Source organism: Callorhinus ursinus, unplaced genomic scaffold (assembly GCF_003265705.2).
Source record: "Callorhinus ursinus isolate GAN/ISIS: 27379988/994484 unplaced genomic scaffold, GSC_fseal_2.0 scaffold14, whole genome shotgun sequence".
Taxonomy (NCBI): domain Eukaryota; kingdom Metazoa; phylum Chordata; class Mammalia; order Carnivora; family Otariidae; genus Callorhinus; species Callorhinus ursinus.
Window position 1 is genome coordinate 15025180 of NW_027397076.1, and position 22492 is coordinate 15047671.

The 22492-nt window shown below is 40.0% G+C and overlaps 1 protein-coding gene and 1 pseudogene across 1 annotated transcript in view; both read right to left on the reverse strand.

Moving 5' to 3' along the window:
• Positions 1-1022: 1022 nt before the first annotated feature.
• Positions 1023-22492, reverse strand: part of CRADD (CASP2 and RIPK1 domain containing adaptor with death domain) — a 171600-nt gene continuing 150130 nt past the window's right edge. Inside the window, exon 3 of the mRNA XM_025882563.2 lies at positions 1023-5997. Coding sequence (XP_025738348.1) covers positions 5696-5997 — 302 coding nt within the window. The 3' untranslated portion in view covers positions 1023-5695. The remainder of the gene's footprint in view (positions 5998-22492) is intronic.
• LOC112831190 (small EDRK-rich factor 1 pseudogene) lies at positions 12329-12592 on the reverse strand (annotated as a pseudogene).

Here is a 22492-nt window from a genome sequence, read left to right on the forward strand (position 1 = left end):
CTCTCTTCAGCCAACAGAATATTAGCAAAAGGGAGGCAAACAGGCTTGAAAAGTGTCTGCCCATTGGGGTTTGCCTCTTGCTGCCCATGGGACCCCGGCCACCACTGCCAAGTGAAGAAGGCAGGGCAAACTTTATGGGTAGAGATGTGTGACCGAGACACCTCTGTTGCTGCAGGCAACTGCATGCCACTTGCCAGGCATGCAAGCGAGGCCATCCCAGATCAGCCAGCCTCAGCCAGCCCATCAGCTGACCACAGATGCATGATTCCGGCAGAGATTCACTGCGTTGACTCAGATCACAACAGTCCAACTGGCTTCCAGAATTGTGAACTAAGTTTTAAGCCAACACATGTTGGGGCGGTTTGCTATATAATAAAACTAATTGATAATAAAATTTAAATAAGTCTGGAGCTAAACAAAAGAGGGATCCAGCTCATTGTAACTTCAGCTGAATGTAAACATTTAGCAACAAGGAACTCCTTTGCATCACATCACTGCTTATAAAAGTGACAAAGCAAAAACCACCTAAAGATCCCTCTCACATAACAGGAAAGTGGTTAACAAATGATGATGCATGTCTATGCAGGTGCGGCACGCCACCGCTAAACATGACAGTGGAGAAGGGCAGCCACACACCCCAATTCCCATCGGCCATCGGAAGGAATGCTGGTAGAAATGGCACACGGAGCTGAGTGGGTTGCACAGAGCAGTGGAGAGGGCTTCCTGCTGTAAGGAATAAATAAAAAGCTCAGATTAAGCCCAGAATGTTTATGGGAAAGTGCTCAACTTTGCTTTTTCAAGATATGAGTGTACGGTAGTAGGAGCAGCAAAAAGCTCTACTCAAGCAAGGACATGGTTCTAAAGGGGGGGGTAAGGCGAACAGTGGGAAAATGGTGGAGGTTTTGACAGCGAAAGACATTTTTACATTCAGTAGTTAGAGTCTTTTTAATTTCTTCAAACATGCTGCCGAAAATTATAGGACTTGAAAGTGTGCTCCAAACACAAAGGACAATGAAAATCACTGGTATAGAAAAATCTTTAATGACATGGAAAGACAGCTCTATGTTAAATAAAAGAAGCCAATTGTAAAACAGCATGTGCAATACAATCCCATTTTTTTACTGAAGTATAATTGACATACAATATCCTATTCATTTCAGGTGCACATCTTAGTGGTTTGATGTTTTTACACATTATGAAATGATCCCTATAATAAATCTAGTTAACATATGTCATTATACCAAGTTATTACAATATTATTGACTATGTTCCCTATGCTGTTATTTTATAACTAGAAGTTTATACCTTGTAATCCCCTTAATCTATTTCACCTGCCCTCCCAACCCGTCCCCTCCCCACACCCCATAACCAACATTTTCTTTTCTGCACCTATTAGCCTGTTTCTGTTTTGTTTTTGTTTGCTCATTTGTTTTGTTTTTTAGATTCCACATATAAGTGAAATCATATGGTATTTGTCTTTTTCTGATTTATTTCACTTAGCATAATACCCTAAAATTGCATCTATGTTGTCACAAATGGCAAGATTTCATTCTTTTTTTATGGCTGAGGAATATTCCATTGTATATGTATGCCACCTCTTCTTTATCCATTCATCTATCGATGGACACTTAGGTTGCTTCCATCTCTTGGCTACTGTTAATAATGCCGCAATAAACATAGGGGTGCAGATAGCTTTTCAAACTAGTGTTTTCATTTTCTCTGGGTAAATTTCCAGAAGTGGAATTACTGGATTGTATGGTACTTCTATTTTTGTTTTTTTGAGGAATCTCCATACTGTTTTCCACAGTGGCTGCACCAATTTTCATTCCAACAGTGCACAAGGGTTCCCTTTTCTCCACTTCCTCACCAATACTTGTTATTTCTTGTCTTTTTTATTTTAGCCGTTCTGACAGTGTGAGGTGGTATCTCATTGTGGTTTTGATTTGCATTTCCTTGATGATGAAAAGATGTTGAGCATCTTTTCATGTGTCTGTTGGCCATCTGTCTTCTTCAGGAAAATGTCTATTAAGGTCTGCCCATTTTTTAATTGGATTATTTGTTTTTCTGGTATTGAGTTGTAGGAGTTCTTTATATATTTGGGCTATTAACTCCTTATCAGATATATCTTTTGCAAATATTTTCTCCCATTCAGTAGGTTGCCTTTTCATCTTGTTGATAGCTTCTTTTGCTGTGCAGAAGCTTTTTAGTTTGGTATAGTCTCAATAGTTTATTTTTGCTTTTGTTTCCCTTGCCTGAGGAAACATATCCATAACTACATTGCTAAGGTTGTTAAGACATCTAAGGTTGATGTCTAAGAGATTACTGCCTATGTTTTCTTTTAGGAGTTTTATAGTTTCAGGTCTCACATTTAGGTCTTTAATCCATTTTGAGATTATTTTTGTGAGTGGTGTGAGAGAGTGGTCTAATTTCATTCTTCTGTATGTCACTGCCCAGTTTTCCCAGCACCCTTTGTTGAAGAGACTGTCTTTTCCCCATTATACGTCCATGTCTCCTCCATTATAGATTAATTGACCATATATGCATGGATTTGTTTCTGGGCTCTCCATTCTGTTCCATTGAGCCTGGTATCTATTTTTGTGCCAGTACCATACTGTCTTGATGATGACAGCTTTGTATATACTTTGTATACTTTGAAAACTGGGATTGTGGATACCTACCTCTTTTAATTTTGCGTAGCCTTTAACTACTTATTGTAGTTATAGTTGCTTTGATACAATGTCATTTTCATTAGAAAAAGAATATACAGCCATAGGAGAGTAACTGGGGGTAGAGACTAAAACTGGGGTGTCATAGTGGTTATCTTTGGAAGATGGAGTAGGGGTAATTTTTATTTTTTTATTCTTGCTCACTGGTATTTTCTAAACTGCTATAATGAGCATGCACTATTTTTGTACAGAGAAAAATTTCATAAAAGTTATAGTTTTTAAAAAGTAAGAGGGCATACTCATGAATGTACATGCACGTGCATCTCAAACCAAAGTGGAGCAAGACTTTATATTTTTTTGGACAGTGCTTGCAAATGCTCTGCCGCTGCCCTGTACTCATTCAGGATTCTGTTGGTGGTAGGCAGCCTCTGGAACTGTAGAATCTTCTACCAGGCAAAAACACATGGACTCCTTGCAGGCACGTCACCTACCCATTTCTCCTGGGAGGTAGGAAGACAAAATTCAGCATCACTTTCCACAGCCAGAGGCAGAAATGAGGTAGCGTTTAGATGCTCTGTTTCTTGCACTCTGCAAATCTTCTGCAAGAACATGAGCAGGCCCAGCAGGTGCAGCTGCCATTTGATGGTGGAGACACCCTCCTCATTAAGGGCAACAAGTCAGAGCTCTCTCCTGGCCCTGGCAGCCCATGATGGGCCAGTTCATCACAAATTGTCCTTCACTGCTCACAGAGCACTGAAGTGTCTTTGGCATGAGAGATTCCAATTCCAACCAAAGGGTGGGAAGATGAACTAGCTAATCATCAGAGCCACTTCTAAAATGCCATCTAGTCAGATGCAGCAGAGCCCAGCCATACTCCCTTGGCCAAAAATGCAGTGAGAACAAAAGCCAAAGCAATGCTCTATTAGCAAACTCAGGGGGACAAACAGCAAGTAACAAGTTCAAGGTTCAGAATGGCAGGCAGTTTGATGAAGATGCCATAGTACAGTCTATCACTAGGGCAGTGATGGGGCCAAAAGTCTGAGAATTTTATAAGACAATGAATTAATGGCTGGGCTACAAAATGGAAAATTAGAGCTGATGAGGCCAGCAGACCATCCTGTTGAACTGTTAGGTAACTGATTTTTTTAGTCAAGGGAATTATGGCTGCCAGACATCTGAGAGGATGCAATTGACACACCACTGTCACCTTTTGGAGCAGTCACTTCACGTTCAACTCTACCTTTCTATACACTTGTCCCAGAACAGAGAGAGGTAAAAAGTACACTTTTTTCCCTTTGCCAAAAATCCTGGGTTAGGTTAGGATTAGGAAATAGATCCCCCAATTATTCTGAAGAACAGATCATGAATTGGGAATGTTCACCTGTTCCTCTTTTTTTTTTTTTTTAAGATTTTATGTATTTATTTGACAGAGAGAGACACAGCGAGAGAGAGAACACAAGCAGGGGGAGTGGGAGAGGGAGAAGCAGGCTTCCCGCCGAACAGGGAGCCTGATGTGGGGCTCGATCCCAGGACCCTGGGATCATGACCTGAGCCGAAGGCAGACGCTTAACGACTGAGCCACCCAGGCGCCCCATCCTGTCCCTCTCTTGATTGGACCCATGGTAGAGTTAGTAAATAACATCACATGTTAAAGCTTGGCAGGAAACATGGTCATAGTACTTCCTTCTGCAGTGTCCTCAGCTTTAGCCACTAACCAGCTCTGCCTGTGAACTTCATCCATGGGCAGCCACAGCAGCAAATGAACAGTTACCACTTCTGAGAACTGACTAAGGGCCAGGCACTAGATGAGTCCTTGGCAGACATTATTCCCTTAATTATCACAAAAATCTTGGAGGAGGGGACAATCATTTCCTCTTTTGTGCAGCGTTAGAGAAGAGGAGGAGCTTGTCCACGGCAATGCTGTTAACAGGAGAACAGGACTCAAGCTTCTTCGAGGAGCACGGGAGAGGGGAGGAGAAGCAGCAGGGAGCACCTGGAAAGAAGCAGGGCTCCAAAGACATTCTAGCTCATTCGCCCCCAGCAAATCACCTAATCTCACTACAGGAGACTCACCTCTCTTGCCCAACTACTTCATAGGATTTTTGTGAGGCCCAAATGAGATCACGTATATGAAAAACCTTGAAAACAGTAAAGCATTTGACAAATACCATGTGTCATTAATAGAAAGACAGAAGACTAAGTCATACTCCTAGGAGCATAACACTTCAATCACTACAACGTCAAGGGAAAGACCACACCCTCTTTTGTCCCCCAACTAAGTCCTTTAAACACAGGATTTTCTTAAGCAATCTCTTAAAGATGAAGGGCTCAGGGATGCATGCTGGTACCTGAACTGGTCTTGCAGGGAGGTTCAGTGTCTTAAATTTAATTCAGACACCCTGTCTGAGCGATTTATTCTGACTGGAGAAAGTAACCATTTTGTTATTACTAGTAATTCTGTTTCAAAAAAAGGACTACTGTACTTTTACACCCTTAATCTCTGCACTACAGGAATGAGGAAAAACAAACAATACTGTCTCATGAAAGGCCACATTATATATAGTAATTCACTTTTTATTATCATCATCATTAATAGCAAAGTCCACAGTTCAGTTCCCAGGCAATATCAAAGTAGATGCTATATATATTTATATATATATATATATATATATATATAGGACACCTGCATGTAATATGATAACACAGTAATTTTCTTGGAGCCATTATGATTTACCAGTTTATTAAAGGGCACTCACACAATTAAAACCTGCACAATTAAAACAATTCAATCTTCAAGCAATTAAAAATAATGAACTGCCAAGTCAATGTGGTAGAGCTACTGAGTAATCTGGCCTTTAAGGTAACATCAACTGGAAATCCCATTTTCTCCATTCATCTACAGATCATTAAAAAGAACCCTCCCCCACCCCACCAAAGCCCCCAAAACTACCTGCCCTGGGAGAAAGTCAGGATTCCACACACGCAACTTGGGGACACACTCCCCCATGGGTTGATGGAGGGAGACCCCATCACTCCAACATGTGCTGGAGCACCGAGGGGTCCGCCTCCATGGCCTGGAGGCCTCTGTGCAAGCTCCGGAAGGTGGCCTGCTTCCCATAGCGCTGCCTCCAGCGGATGAAGGCCTCCACCATCTGCGACTGCACGTTGTGGGGGTGGTTGGCCTTACAGCGGTAGATATCCGTCTGGGACAGGCCCAGAGACAGCACCACAGGCTCCCACTCAGGGCCCAGCCTCTGAGCCAGCTGGTTGATCTGCTGGTCGGATGGGGAGCTGTTGAGGATGTGCGGGGGGATACCAGTCATCTGGTCATCTGGGGATAAGAAAGACATGAGGGAGAAAAAAGCAAACAAACACATTAGATGGGGGCAGAGATGAAATATGTGAATAGAACAGCATGATGCTTCATCTGGCAGAGCCAACTCTCCCTAGTCTTCTTGGGGGCTGCTCAGGAAAAAGTCATATATAGGAGCTTACAAAATGCCATTTAGCATCTGTGAAACTGTTTATTACAGAAAATGTGAAAATAAGAAAATAAAAATAACTAGAAATCCCATCAGAGAAACCCCACTGATAATGATTTGATCTTTCTTTTTGGTCTTTTATATATAAAACATATGTTTAGGATTTCATGGCACTTCCCGCTTTGTAATATGCTTTCTCCCCTTCCATCTCTTATACCAGAGAGGCCACGCAGGGGGTTCAGAGGGAATTAAGAATGCCAGCCTGGGCCCCAGTTCCCCCCAGCACGGGCCTGTGGGTGCAGGGGTGACACTCTCTCCTGCAGGAATGGCTAGTGCTGGAGAGAAATGGGCTAAATAGAACAGCTACTCTCTCCTGATAAACTTTGAACATTACCAAGCAAAGTTGCAGTTTCTAACAGAAGGAGAACTGAAGAGGCCTGCTGAGAAAAAAAGAAAACTCAGAGGCCACGAGGTAGCAGGAGGAGAGTTACCGCCCTGGCAGAGCCCAGAGGAGGAAGTCAAAAGCATGTGTTGTGGAAGGGCAATGAGAGAACCTAACCTTGCACTTCCTAGATCCCAGTCTTCCCGAGGCTGGTCTGCTGCAGGAACTCTGACACCGAGTGTTACCACTGGAACTACCAACGGAAGTACCATCCGTTACAATGCAGAAGGCCTTCTAGAGGAAGGAGGCTAAAGCTAAGCCCTGAACACAAGAAAGAGCCCCATGAAGGGAAAGGTAAGGAAATGTGCCTTGGGCAGAGGGAACTGCCTGTGCAAAGGCCTGGAGGCAGGAGACCATGGGAAATTCAAGAAAAGAAAGAAGTTCAACGTAGGGAAGTGCAGAGACTGAGAAGCACTCTAAACACCCCAAATTCTGGTGCTGCTTATTGGTTAGGCCCGAACTAGAAGTGAGGTTTTCATATTCCTCATTCAGCCATGTGTACAACAAACCACACTACACTTGTACTATACCTTCTGTCACCAGCATCATGGGAATCCGAGTCAATCCCACTTCACACTCACCAGCTCATTGTTTAGATTTATGAATTCAATAAGAAGGCAAAACACATCCTGTTAGAATAGCTAATGTTTTCCTCTGCACATGCCTTTTGCCCCAAGGCAGTTGCCAATATCTTAGGCACGAGTTGCAAAAATACTGTCAAGGGCTCTTTCTGGTGTATGTCAAGACAAGACTATTAATTTTTTTTAAATGATTAAGACGCAACTAGAATAATGACAATACTACTGACCAATATTTTATATTAACAGTAATGATTTGGGGCGCCTGGGTGGCTCAGTTGGTTAAGCGACTGCCTTCGGCTCAGGTCATGATCCTGGAGTCCCGGGATCGAGTCCCACATCGGGCTCCCTGCTCATCAGGGAGTCTGCTTCTCCCTCAGACCCTCCCCCCTCTCATGCTCTCTCTCCCTATCTCATTCTCTCTCTCAAATAAATAAATAAAATCTTTAAAAAAAAAAAACCAGTAATGATTTTATGGCTTTTATAAAACTATAGGCACTTTTACAAAAATGTGGGCTCATTAAAAAAATACAAGCAACATAAAAAAGTATAAAGGAGAAAACAAGTCATCCAATAACCCACCACTGTACTTAGAGTTGTTGAACATCATTCTGGACATCTTTTCAGGCACATATCCTGTATTAATAGCTTTTTTTCTCAGAAAGGTTATTTAATTTTGCTTGAATGTAACAGAAAAAAAAGAAACAGAAGTGAAAACTAAATGGCTTTTTGACCTACAGTTAAATATTTAAACAACAGCAACACATATACACACACAAAAGATTTAATGCTGCTTTTGAAAAAAGTATATGAAAATTTAAGAGGTAAACTATATATTTTCACATTAATGCTCTATAATTAACACTTGATAGTTCTTCCTTTCCCCATACCTCATCATTTTTCTTTTTTTTTTTTTTTAGAAAGAGAGAGAGAGGGCACCTGGGTGGCTCAGTTGGTTAAGCGACTGCCTTCGGCTCAGGTCATGATCCTGGAGTCCCAGGATCGAGTCCCACATCGGGCTCCCTGCTCAGCAGGGAGTCTGCTTCTCTCTCTGACCCTCTTCCCTCTTGTGCTCTCTATCTCTCATTCTCTCTCTCTCAAATAAATAAATAAAATCTTTAAAAAAAAAAAAGAAAGAGAGAGAGAATGCATGTGCACAAGCGGGGGGCAAAGGACAGAGAAAGAGAGAGAGAATCTTAAGCAGGCTCCATGCCTAGCGCAGAACCCAACACGGGGCTCAATCTCACAGCCCTGAGATCATGACCTCAGCTGAAATCAAGAGTTGGCTGCTTAACTGACTGAGCCCCCTCAGGTGCCCCATTGCTTATAACATTTTTGTTGTGTTGGGTGCATAATATTTTTATGGTTCTGGGACAAAAATCTTCCCCCTAAGTTGTTTAGTCTTAAAACTACATTATAATATAGGTTTGAATGTTCATCAATTCCTTTTTGTTGTTACTTTTTTTTTAACCATGGCTTTTCAACTCCTGAATCTGTTATTTTTTTTGTTCTTATATAAATTCTAGTTAGTTAACATACAGTGTAATATTAGTTTCAAGAGTAGAATTTAGTGATTGATCACTTACATATAACACCCAGTGCTCATCATAACAAGTGCCTTCCTTAATACCCATCACCCATTGATTTGAGTCATTTGGGTCAATTTCATCATAAGGTAATTTTTATCAAGAAATGCTCATGGTCACTACATTCCTCTAGTTCCTTCAGATCAAGACTGTCTGCTTACTGCTTTCATTGTTGAATAATAACATTTGTGAAAACAATTTCATATTATTTCAATATTATGCTTTAAATTATAAATAAAATTTTACATTATTTAAGTAATTCTATTCCTCTCACAAGTTTGTAGATCATGCTCCTATTTTATGGAAGGGAATGTTGGTACGGAGAATTCTAACACCAATTTCGCCATCCCCCATTTTGTATAACTTGCTTTTTCAGCCTGGGGCTTACAGTCCTGAAGCTTTAGATCAGGGTATATCTTGGTCATTCTCTATTTGCTTTTTAAGATATGTCACATGATCTTCTGACCAAAGATTTAACTCTTTCTCCCTTCCAGAAAAATTTTCCTGTGTCATATCTCTGCATTCTTTTTCTGCCCCAGATGCTAGATGGCTTTCCCCATCCACCATAGCTGTCATTTTCTGTCTTATTACTTTAACTCCTTTCCTGTGATCATCTCATGCTTTTCCCCTATGCCATTCATTTGATGTTTGGTGATGTTTATGCTGTTTTATTTTGTTTTGTTCTTTTCTGGTTCAAACCTTGTACTGTGTTTTTTCCTCAATTTCTTTTCTTGGCTCCTCAATCTATCTTTTTTTTAAAGATTTATTCATTTATTTTTAGAGAGAGAGAGAGAGAGAACATCAGCAGGAGGGGCAGAGGGAGAGGGAGAGAATCCCAAGCAGACTCCTCACTGAGAGCAGAGCCCAACACAGGGCTCAATCTCATAACCCTGAGATCTCGACCTGAGCTAAAACCAAGAGTCAGACACTTAACTAACTGGACCATCCAGGTACCCCTCTTCAGTGTGTCTTTTAAAAATCCCATTCCACTTCATATTCATTAGGATGGCTATTGTCAAAAAAAACCCCCAAATAACAAGTGTTGGTGAGGATGTAAAATGGCACAGCTGCTATGGAAAAGAGTATGGTGGCTCCTTAACCAATGAAGCATGGAATTATCATACAATCTAGCAGTTCTAATTCTGGGTAATATACCCAAAAGGCCTGAAAGCAGGTGACTCAAAGGGATATTTATACACCCATCTTCATAGCAGCATTGTTCCCAATAGCAAAAAGTGGAAGTGACCCAAGTGTCTATCAAGGAATGGAAGGAGAAACAAAATGTGGTATATTATAGATTAGAATATTATTCAGTCTTAAAAGGGAAAACATTCTGACTCAAACTACAACATGGGTGAGACTTGAGAACATTATGCTAAGTGAAATAAGCCAGTGACCAAAGGACAAGTCCTCTATGATCCCATTCCTATGAGGCACCTGCAGTAGTCAAATTCATTAAGATGGAAAGAATGGTGGTTACCAGGGGAGAGGGTGGGGGGGAATGGGGAATTGTTTAATGGGTAGTCAGTTTTGCAAAACGAAAAGAGTTCTGGAGGTTGGCTGCACAATGTGAATGCACTTAACACTACTGAACTGTACACCTAAAAATGGAAAAGACAGCAAGTTTCATGTTATAGATATTTTATCACAATTAAAAATAAAAATTTTTTAAAAAATCTCATTCTTGTTTTATCATAACGATATTGAGTTTTTATTTCCACTGAACTGATCCTGAGCTCTCCGATAGCACGAAATACTTGTGAGGTTGAGTTTTCTTGCTTTGGGTTTCCACTCAGGCCCAACTGGCTGCATGTTTACTTTTTGCAATCCATGTTCCTGTCTTTATTCTGCTGTAGCATTTTCACGTAGTTGTCATGACACTTATCTTCATCTTGCTCACATTTAACATGAACACTCTATCCAGAGCTCTTTTATAGTAAGCCAAGGTATCCTTGACACTCTCTCCCTCTGAGCTACAATTTGTGGTTGGCTGATGCTTTCTACGTGGTGTTCCGCCATGGAGGAGAGGTAGGAGGACTAGGCCTGCCCTGGCTGGGGGTCCAGTGTGCTGTTCTCTCTTTTGGAAGCCAATGAAATGTCTTATACCACAGCCTGCTCTGCCTAGCCAGGGCGCACGCACTCCTACGGTCTCTTTCCTGTAGCTCAATGCAGAGATGGCCTGCCCTGGGTTGCCCTCCTGCCTCTGCTGATGATGGCTCCTGACATTTACCAAGGCCGTCTACTCACCTCCCCCACCAGCTTCTTCCATACCGATCTGAATTAGTAGGGGTCCTTAGGATTTTGTACCCTTCCCTTCTTTTCCCAGGACTGCTTCTGAAGGGTCGGGTGGGGTGTTGTCTTCCTTTGCCATAAAGTTGTGATTGGTTGGGTTTTTTTGTTTGTTTGGTTGATGCTGGCAAATGTTTCTGTTCTTAACTGCTTTTTGGTTCAGTTCATTGGGTGCTGGGGAGGGAGCCTCTGTGGTTCTGCTACTCCATCATCATTCTGACTCCTGGCCAACTCTTAATGCAACATAGGCTTTGGGCCAATTATTTGGGAGTGAGGGCAGTACTTGCTTGCATTCCCCCGCACTTTTAGGGTCACATATCCCTTGGGAATACTGCCCCATAACTGGGAGATGGCTTGCAGTCTGGGGACGCAGACTGGAGCAAAGATAACTGGCACAGAAGCACTACTTAGCCAAAAGCACGTCAAGCCCTTCCAAGGAGACCTTCCAGACATGAGGAGACAATAACAGCTGTTTGTACTGTCTGACCTCGAGCAGAAGTATCCTCACGAGGCCCTTCCAACGCCTGAATTCTGCTGAATGCGAACTTCCTGAAAAAATGAGAGTCCCAAGGTTTTAGTGTCAACATCCAAGGAAATACTATATAAAATCAGGTCAAGCTATGAATTAATCCACTGTGACCATCTGGCCACTGTTTCTCAGAGCTTGATGTGCATACCACAAGCAGTGTACAAGAGGATATCAGGTGGTCCACGGGTGAACATTCTGTATTAGAACAGTCATGTATCTATTTTAATACAGTTAGAAAAGTATAAATAACATTTCAGACTCATGACTGCAAGAACTAAGATAAGTAAATAAAAGTTAAAAAGCAGATATAGAATGACACAAAAATAATAAAAAAAGAAAAGTAAATTTTTAAATAAAAAGTAAATTTAAATAAAAGCAGTAAGTTAGCAGTACAGGTGGTAAAAAGATATAGCAAAAATTGTGCCAGTAGAACCCGAATGACTGAAGTGTGGGAAGTCTGGTGTTTCTCACCAAGTGTATCACGGGCATTTCAGGCAGGGCCATCCATTATGCAGGGCGTTTCTCATCCGTGGCCTGCAGCTCTGTCTGAGCACACAAGTCCACATACCCTGGGGTGAGGCAGTACTGTGCCTGGTTAAGAACCACCAGATACTGTGACGTAAGTATCAACTAGTTTTTTTTTTTTCACATGAATGGTTAGTGTTTTATTCTTTAAAGAATGGTTCTGAAACATTATACTAAGTCAGGCTGAAAGGTAAAGTTTAAAATAGTTTTATAAGGATATAACATATGACTGTTTCCTCCACAAAACTTTGACCTTAGAGCTTATGATACACCTAGTTGGCAATAACACCCAGGTTTTTCCAGTCATCATTTTTCTCTCGTCTGCATAGACTTCTTCTCATTAGCTACCTTCTGCTTTTGTTGCATTATCTCAGAGTCCCTCTGCTTTCTCTGAGAGGTGGTCAAGCTATCCTCTTTTCTTTTTCCCTTGCTAATTTCCTGGGATTTCTTCATGTTTTTCTGGCGGGCAAGTTCTCGCTGATTTCCTCGGGCCATGCTGACACTGGACTGAGCCTGGAAGAGAGCCTCAACTAGTTTTAAATATCTTAAGCAGGGAGTTAGCTCCTCTTATACTGACAGAATGTTCTCTCTTATACAGATTCTAAATCTTGAATCCAACTCTTTAATCCCATTCTCAGTGAAGTTAAAACTCCCATGTTTCAAACAAAACAACATTCTCTACCAAGCCCATCTACCACAATGAAGCCATCCATTTGAAGGGATAAACACCTCACTTCCCATCTCCCTGCATGCCCTCCATCCTTCCACCCTCCCATCTCTGTGGTCATTACATCTCCAACTACCTCCTCCTCCCTCTTTCATACCTAATTAACCAAGAAAAATCTCCTTTCCAATTCCTATTGCATTTAGAGTCAGGTCTAAAAGATTCACACTTAACTTTTTTGTTTCTTATAGGATGCTTCTGTCTCCCAAGCTCCTTATGGGCAGAGATCATGTCTTCTATTTCTTGCCTTCCTCCGACCTTTAGCCCCTTGCTGAGCACAATATAGAACTCGATGTATGGTAACTTATCATATTCTTTTTTTTAATTTAATTTAATTTAATTTTTTTAAAGATTTTATTTATTTATTCATGAGAGAGGGAGAGAGAGGGAGAGAGAGAGAGAGAGAGAAGCAGAGGGAGAAGCAGGCTCCCAAGGAGCAGGGAGCCCAATGCGGGACTCAATCCCAGGACCCGGGATCATGACCTGAGCCGAAGGCAGACGCTTAACCATCTGAGCCACCCAGGCGCCCCTTAAATTTAATTTTATTTAAATTCTATTAATTAACATATAGTGTATTATTAGTTTCAGAGGTAGAGTTCAGTAATTTATCAGTTGCGTATAACACCTAGTGGTCATCACATCACGTGCCCTCCTTAATGCCCATAACCCAGTTACCCCATCCCCCCATCTACCTCCCCTCCAGCAACCCTCAGTTTGTTTCCCATAGTTAAGAGAAAGACAATTATATGATTTCGCTCAAATGTGGAATTTAAGAAACAAAATAGAGGATCACAGGGGAAGGAAGGGAAAAAAAAAAACTCATCATATTGTTAAAAAAGTTCTTCCAAGTCAAGTTTCCAATTCACCATCTCCACTAGCTATGTGCTTCTGACTTTTTTGTTTGTACCAGAAAAAGAAGTCATTTCTTCCAACAAATCTTTGTATGGACAGCACCCTCTGGTCTATCCTGGCTGAGTGTGCAATCTCCAAGTGAAGGAAAGTCTGCAAGCCCATCTTCCTGTCTGGTCAACCTCCTCTTTTTGATCTATATTCTACAATATGTGGCCACCTTAATGGAGACCTAAAAAAGAGGAACTATACAGGATCCAAAACCACAGTTCAAAGACTGAAGATTATGGAGTAAAGGAAAGGCATAGCAGACCCATAAGTAGCAGCTAGGAGACTCAGATAAATCTATGCTCAGGAATCTAAAATAACAGAAAGGATTTTAACGATAAAATTACTTAAAAAAAGATATTTTGTTTATTTATGTGAGAGAGAGAGAGTGCAAGAGAGCACAAAGCTCCCCACTGAGCAGAGAGCCAGACCTGGGGATCGACTGTAGGACCCCAGGATCAATCCCAGGACCCCGGGATCATGACCTGAGCCGAAGGCAGATCACTTAACCTACTGAGCCACCAAGGCTCCCCCTATAGAATTCCTTTTTAAACTTCAGTTATTTTGTGACATAACCGGAGGTGTAAGTACGTATGAGTTCCTTATAACAGTGACTCGGTTGGATATGGGGTTGCACTTTTAAAAAAACTATATACATTCCTTTGCAGAATTTGGTAATACATTGCCCTTCCCAACTCATTGCTACAGTGAACCACTATCACTGATGGGAGTATCATATGCTTTAGGTTTGCTGGACCAGAGGAAAAGTTGAGCTAAGAGACTGCCCCTTTCTAGTGTAGCCACCTTTTAGGAGCAAAAGGCTAACTCCTGCCTCAAGGTCATGTAAGGCCTCTGCAGGCTGAGTCCACTGATGTTCCATTGACCAAAGCAAGCCATGTGGTCAAGCCCAAGACCAACAGGACAGGGTATTAAATGTTCTCACAGGGCATTAGGAGTGAAAATTTGCTGAGCAATAAACTATAAACACAAGTATACTAATACATTTTTAAAATCTAGATGAACTGATACTGGGATATATATATAAAATGCCAAAATTGGTGCAGGAAAAAATAGAAAACTTGAATAGACCTAAGTATTAAATACATTGAAATGGCAATCAAAGCCTTCCCCTGCTAAAGAGCTCTAGGCCCAGAAAGTTTTACCGGTGAGCTCTATCAAATGTTCATGAAACATTTAATTTCCTCTCGTCTATAAGTTGTTCTAGGAAATAGAAAAATAACAAAAGTTCTATAGCATATTTTATTAGGCTGCTTTACTTTTTGTTCCAAACAGGATAAGGAGAATACAAGAAAAGAAAAATTACAGGTTTTCTTCAATTATTATTTTGGATGTAAAAATCCTAAATGTTAACTGAGTAAAAAAGATCTATTTAAAATAATATATTGTGAACAAGTAGAATTTATCCCAGGATTACAGTAATTTTAATATCACAAGATCAATTAATTCAATATATCAGTAGTCCAAAGAGATAAGTCACTATTATCTTAATAGGTACAAAAAAGGATTTGATAAAATTTGACACATATTTATGATTTCTTAAAAAGATTTCTTTAAAAATTAGGAATATGGGGAACCTATTTAACTTGGTGAAGATTATAAAAGCCTTCAATAAGCATCCAATTTAATAGATATCCTTTAAACATTTTCCCTTTAAGGGCAGAAACAAAACAAGGATGCCCAATGTCACCATTACTATTGTATATAGTAGTGAAGGTACTAACCAGAGCTACAGAGAAAAAAAAGAAGTTAGGTATAAGCATTTGAAGGGAAGAGATAAAACTATCACTATTTTCAGACCATTTGATCTAATATGTAAGAAAAGGCCAGGATCAATAGATAATCCATTAGAGAGATGCCCAGGTGGCACAGTCAATTAAGCATCTGACTCGGTTTTGGCTTGGGTCATGATCTCAGCGTCGTGAGACTGAGCCCCACTTTGGACTCCACAGTGAGCACGGAGTCTGCTTGAGACTCTCTCTTGCTCTCCCTCTGCCCTTGCCTCCCACTCACTCTCTCTCTCAAATAAACGATAAATCTTAAAAAAAAAAAAAAAAAAAGACGATAGTCCACTAGAACAATTAAGAGTTATTGCCAGGTAACAAAACAAAAACCAATCAAACACAAAATATGACAAAAAATAAAATAAACCATAAAAACTATAAAGTATCTAGAAATTAAATTAGCAAAGATCACATAAGACCTCAATGGGGAAATTTTAAGCATTAATTAAAAGACATAAAGCAAGATCTGAATAAATGGAGAGTCCTTTGTGCCCTGGGTGGGATGACATTATTATAACATAAACATGACAATTCTTGTAATAACAATTAAAATTTTACAATAGGGAAAGGAGAGGCTTTCTCCAAACTGGGGAAAACTAATTATACAGAGAAAAATAAAACTGTACTTTTATATCACATCACAAACAGTGATGAAATCTGTGTGGATAAAGGTAAAACATAGAAGGTAAAGCTGCAAAGTTAATAAAAATAATGGAGATTATCTTTATGACCAGCAGTGGGAAGTGTCTTTTTTTAAAAGAATTCCCAAAAGGTGAATTTTTTTCCATCAAAATTAAAGATTTCTGCTCATTGAAGGAAACCACCACCCAAGATGACAGAGCAGAGGGGACAAAGATACTTGTTAATGTGTAAAACCCAGGAGGCCAGACTATCGGGACTGTCCAAGGTACTCCTGAAACCCAAGAGGCGAAAGATGAGCACCTCCATAGAAAAAAGGATGAAGATATGACAAGGTGACTCAAATTAGAGGAAACAAAAAAGAGATGCTCAAACCCAGAAATTTAAGAAATAACAATGGAAATAATCATGATAAATTCCTTTACGTGCCTAGAAATCGAGACAATACCAAGTTTTGGCAGAGATGTGGAGATGTTGGAACCATATTCATCTCTGGTGGAAATGAGGACTGGGCAGCCATTCCACAAGCAAGTACGCATGGGGGTAAATTGGAATGTGGTACATGATCTTGTTCCTATGTATATGTACCTGAGAAAAACTCTGAAACCATTAAGGGACATGTAGAAGGCTGTTTATACAAAGTTGCACTGTTTGTGCTAGGAAGTATACATATGCCTTATAACCCAGTGTTCCTGTTTTGGGGTTTAGAGATCCCAGAAAAATTCTCATACAGATTCATGAAGGGTCATTTCTGAATGCTGTGGGAAGAAAGTTGCTGGAAGCAATCTCTGAGCTCATTACTAGGGGAAGAGACAAACATGAGGGACCACAAAGGGAACGCTGGACAGTTAGGATAAAGCAAAAATGTAAGAAAAAGGAGGAGACTGGGGCGCCTGGGTGGCTCAGTGGGTTAAGTGTCTGCCTTCGGCTCAGGTCATGATCCCAGGGTCCTGGGATCGAGCCCCATATAGAGCTCCCTGCTCAGCGGGGAGTCTGCTTCTCTCCCTTCTTCCCGCTCATGCTCTCTCTCACTATCTCTGTCTCTCTCAAATAAATAAAGAAAATACTTAAAAAAAAAAAGGAGACCTATAACATTGCAAATTTTAAAATATATATTTCAAAACAACACCATTAGTGGAAACACACACAAATGAAAGAATGTATTTGAGACAGAAAGAACGGTTTATTGTGGGAGGGAAGGGAATGGAGAGGTTGGGGATGCTACCAACCTGAGAAAGCCAACCTGACCGGCCACCTCCCAGGGCCCACGTGAACCCCAGTCCCTGAGTGCAGCGGCTGGGCACAGAAATCCCTTTGGCTGAGGGACTGGCTGCCTGGAAATGAAAGAAAAGCACCTTGAAAAGAAAACTAATTAGAACCACTTGTTCTGATGGATAATCACAGAGAACAATGTGGTCCTCACAGAGAGGTGAAGAAATAAACTGGTCTTTCTAAAACCAATTCCAGGATGATGAAGTGACCGCCCACTTAAATAACAAGGCCCTGTTGCAAAATACAAGTAAATCATACTTACTGTAATGGAAAACTTGATTTGACTATCAAGTCCATGGAAGGTCAACAACAAAACTATTAGCAATAATTGAGTTCTCACTGAAATAAAAGGGGGGAGAGAGGGTGGCCACAGCTCGGGGCTGAGAATTAGCAGGCATGGGTCCTATCTAAATTTGAATCTGCCATCAACTAGCCATATAACTTGGGGTAAGACATTTAGCCTCTCTCAGACTGTTTTCTCATTTGTAAAAAGTAAAACCAGATGATCGCCAAAGCCTCATTTAGATATAACAGGTTATACTATCTTTTTTTAAAGCAATTTTATTTTCTACAGATCTTGTTTTTTGATTTCTCAGTAGTGAACAACTATTCATTTATTGTTGCATTACTCTTCCCTATATGTCTTCTAGACAGAACAGACTTTTGCGGTTTTAATCATGGTTTTTGCTAATTTGTTTCTGCTTTTTAAAGATCACAGATGGAAACTTATCCTCCCATAGCAAAAACAAACAAACAAACACCTAGTGAATGTTGGTAGAATCAATTTTTTCAAAATAGTACAAAAACTTTAAAAGTTTATGTTGCAACTTGCTGGGCCATTAATTTTTCTCATGTACTTGCACAGACCGGACTCAGCTCCATTAATTTGCCATTCACCCTGCTCCTCGAAACCACCAGCCAGCCTGGAACCTTAGGGCCTTGCCCTAGCTGGTCCCTCTCCCTGGAATACTCTTCCGCAGACTCCCTCCATCAAATAGAGCCTCCTCCCACCCCCACTGACCCCCATGTTCCTAATCACAACACCCATTCCACTCTGTGATCCCCTATATCTACATATTACTTTCTGATATATAGCCCACGGATGCACTGTATTTGTTGCTATCTGTCCTCACCCCACACACTCATCCCATCTCTGCTAGAATGGAAGCTCCTCACAGGCAGGAGAGCTTTGTTGGTTTTTGTTCAACGATGTATCCCAGGCACCCAAAATAGTACCTAGCACATAGTCAGCACTCACTACGTAAATGAATGTTGTTGGATAAATAAACAAATTAAAAGCAATGATTCATTACAATTACAATATATTCACTTAGCTCTGCTTTCTACTCTATGGCTAGAGTTAACTAAGTGCTCCCACTTTTAGGTTACTTAGCATTCAAAAACCAAAGAAATTATATTGCATAATCTGGCACTGAATAGAAAATAAAAAGAGGGCATGACTCCATAATAATAAAATATTGTCAAGGTTAAGCGTAAGCAGCTACCCACTTTCTATACTGAACTGGGCCACATCCATGTTTAATTTGAAGAGAGCTAGAAAGACAGATTCCAAGATGGCTTCTGGCTAAAAATGGCAAATTGAGGCCGGTTCCAGTCCTCATCCTCTCGAATATTTAAAGAAATGAACAAAAGGTAACAAAAATAAGCCAACAAAAAAAGATGGCAGAACCCCTTCCAATTCCTGATTCCCTGAAGCTGTACTGATTATTCAACAAACAACTGAGAGATTCACTCTAATATCCACAAATCTGGGAGAGGAATGAATTTCTCTTCTGACTTCGGTAGAGTGAGGATGGTAACTGCTACACTGAGGTATGGGAAGATCAGAAATGGGAACAAAGACTGACTATCCCTAGCAGAAGTGACAAGACACTTCACATGGTCTCAGCAAAGACAGTTGGGCACAGGTGTTCAACATCCCAACAAACAGCTCAGCTGAGCTCACTCCCCTGCCCTGACTCTTTTGCCTACATGTGCCCTTAAGCTAAAGAATAGGAAATAGCCAGTCCCCCAAGGGGTCAGAAGGCGGTCAAGGAGAAATCACCCCAGCACCAAAGGCAGAACCCAGTTGCTCCATCATGTACAAGACAGAATGAAATGGAATGGCAAATGAGTAACAAACTAGAGTAACAAGGATTTAAAAAGGAAGCATTATGTGGGGAAAAAAAAAAAACTGACAAAAACCCCCAAAATCCACAGTTCCCAAAAATAAGAGAAAGCATTTTGTCATAAAACAACTTAATAAAAGTATAATAGGAACATGAATACAGTAAAACAAGAGCTTAACAATGAGATAATCAAATAACAAAATGAGATTTTAAAAGAAGCTTGTTATACTAAAATGATAAACTAAGGACCAAAACAGCATCATCGTGAAATTCATAAATTGGAAATACCACAGAATTAACATGATCCAACTTATCTATATTCAGGAAAGACTTGAGGTAAACAGAGATAAAAGGCAGAATTTAAAGTAATTGGAGAAAAATGATGACTATGGAGGAGAGAAAAATACAATCCATTGAAAGGTTAATGCGCATCCCTGAAGTAGAAAACCCAGCCCAAAGTATTCAAAGATCTAAAACAAGAAAATATCCCTAAAATGAATAAGCAACAGAACCTCTAAGATGAAAGAGAATACTGTGTTTCAGGAATAACTGATAGAGAATACATCAATGGTGAGACATATTCTGGCTAAATAATTGAATTTCCAGGTCCAATAAAATAATTCTTCAAGCAGAAAAAGCAAGTTGCCTACAAGGAGGAGAAAGTCAGTTAAATTTTCAACAGTACTTTAAATGCAAAAGATAATAAAGCAATTCCTCCAAAATTCTAAGGGGAATAAAGTATAGTCTATGAATATCATTCTTAGCCAAGATGATTTCCAAATATATAGGTAATCAGTAGTGAACCAGTAATAAAAACTCAAGAACTCGTTGTGAAGACTTCTAAAAGAAGGCTCAGAACAATCTTTTTTTTTTTTTTTAAGATTTTATATATTTGAAAGAGAGAGAGAGAGGGAGAGCACAGAGGGAAGGGAAGAGGGAGAAGCAGACTCCCCACTGAGCAGAGAGCCTGATGTGGGGCTCAATCCCAGGACCCTGCGATCGTGACCTGAGCTGAAGGCAGACACTTAATGGACTACACCACCCAGGTGCCCCGAAAGTCTTGACAATGCTATATACCTGGACTATATTAAAATAATACACATGATCAAAATTAAAGTTATAGAATAGAATATGAATATTGTATCTTGACTTTGTGATAGCAATGTAACTAACCAAAACCCAGAAGGGAAGAAGGAAAGACAGTGAGAGCGCCAATGATCTCATCTATCATGGCAGAGAGGAAATCAACACTTTCTAAAGGACATGGCAACAGTCAGGATGGACTGTTATCTATGGTAGGAAAGAAGCCCTAAATCTCAGTGACTTAACAGAAGAAGATTTCACTTCTCTCTCACATGCCCACCACTGTAGGCCCACATGGCATGGTTCTGCATTCTATGCTGCATTGATATTATGCTTCTCCACATTCACATGAGCATCCATGCTCACCAAGACGGAAAGAAAGGGTAAGAGTAAGAGATCTGGCAATCAAATACATCAATCCCTAAGTGACCTTCTGCTCACTTCCGTTCACAGTTTGTGGCTAGAGCAAGTCACAAGGTCATACCTAACTTGAAGGGAGTGAGGAGTACGATTCTCCTATATCCCAGGATGGGGAGAGACCTGGGTGAACAGCACTAATGTCTACCAAGAAACATAATTGGGGGAGAAGAAAAAACAAAAACAAAAATATCAAGTTCTTCATCATCTCTTAACCACAGAAGAGAAAAAGCAAAAACAAAAACATTTCTTACTGTGAAAAAAAAAAAACTGTTTATTCAAAGTTTAGTAATTTCTTTTCACCTCGTTTCTTTTACTTTAAATTCAAATAAAATTAAATGTAATGATTTTTAAATTTAAAGACCAGCATGTATCATATAATTCTACTTTTCTAAAAGCATTTCGTGCTTTCTTTTTTTCCTTTCTTTCTTTCATCCATCCATCCATCCATCTTCCCATCTACACACATGCTTAAAGAGATGTCCAACAGGACGTTCACTTATTGTTGAGGCTAATTTCTAAGTGATAGGATTTGTGATCTTTTCTTCATACTTTTCTGCATTCCTTGGATTCTCTATAATGAACATGTATCATTTTTATAAACATAGCAGTCATTACTAGAATATGAATCAATAATAACACTTGACCTTCTATTGTTAAACCTTAAAACCCCTAGATAGGAAAAAGGGATAAACATGGCTTTACATTGCTATAGGAGAGGAAGAAAATGTGATATTTCATGATCATTATATCCTGTTTGAAATTACAAAATGGGTAAATGCTGATAGCTTCAGGCCATGTAGCTGGTTTGAACTGGCTATGTAAAGGATGTACATTTCTGTTTTACCAATTTCTTCAAAAGTCTTCTATATCTTATTCAGAATAGTTGTTGATAAATGTCAGAGCTGATACAGGTCATTCCCACCAAATGTTCAGCTGCTTATTGAGTTTAAAAGAGATGCTCTACAGAAATGAAGTTGTTTTTTCCACTTAAAAAAAAATATGGGCATTAAACACAAAAGAACAATTAATAAACTGAAAAGGAAAAATAACTGCTAATCAGAGTCTATCCATTAGGCACAGTGGGGACAGGGATGAGAGCCCACAATACTTTTTGAAGCCCGTGAAAATGTTTTAATTTCTTTTAAAATGAGAAGAAAAAATGAACTTCAGGTCAAAGAAAATGTTTGAATACATAATATTAATATATTCATCTTTATACCAACAGAGTCATAAAACCTCATTTTTAATACTTTTTTATGGAGGAAGGGGCCACAAAGGCAAGAGTGCCTCCAGCCCATGCAAGTCATAATGCAGCCCTATTTCTAGTATTTCCAAGTTACAAATTTACTGGCAGGTGGCAAAAATTACTTGGTTTATTGAAACGTGTGCTTAAAAACTACCTTTTGAAATTAAAAACAGAGTGTAGTTG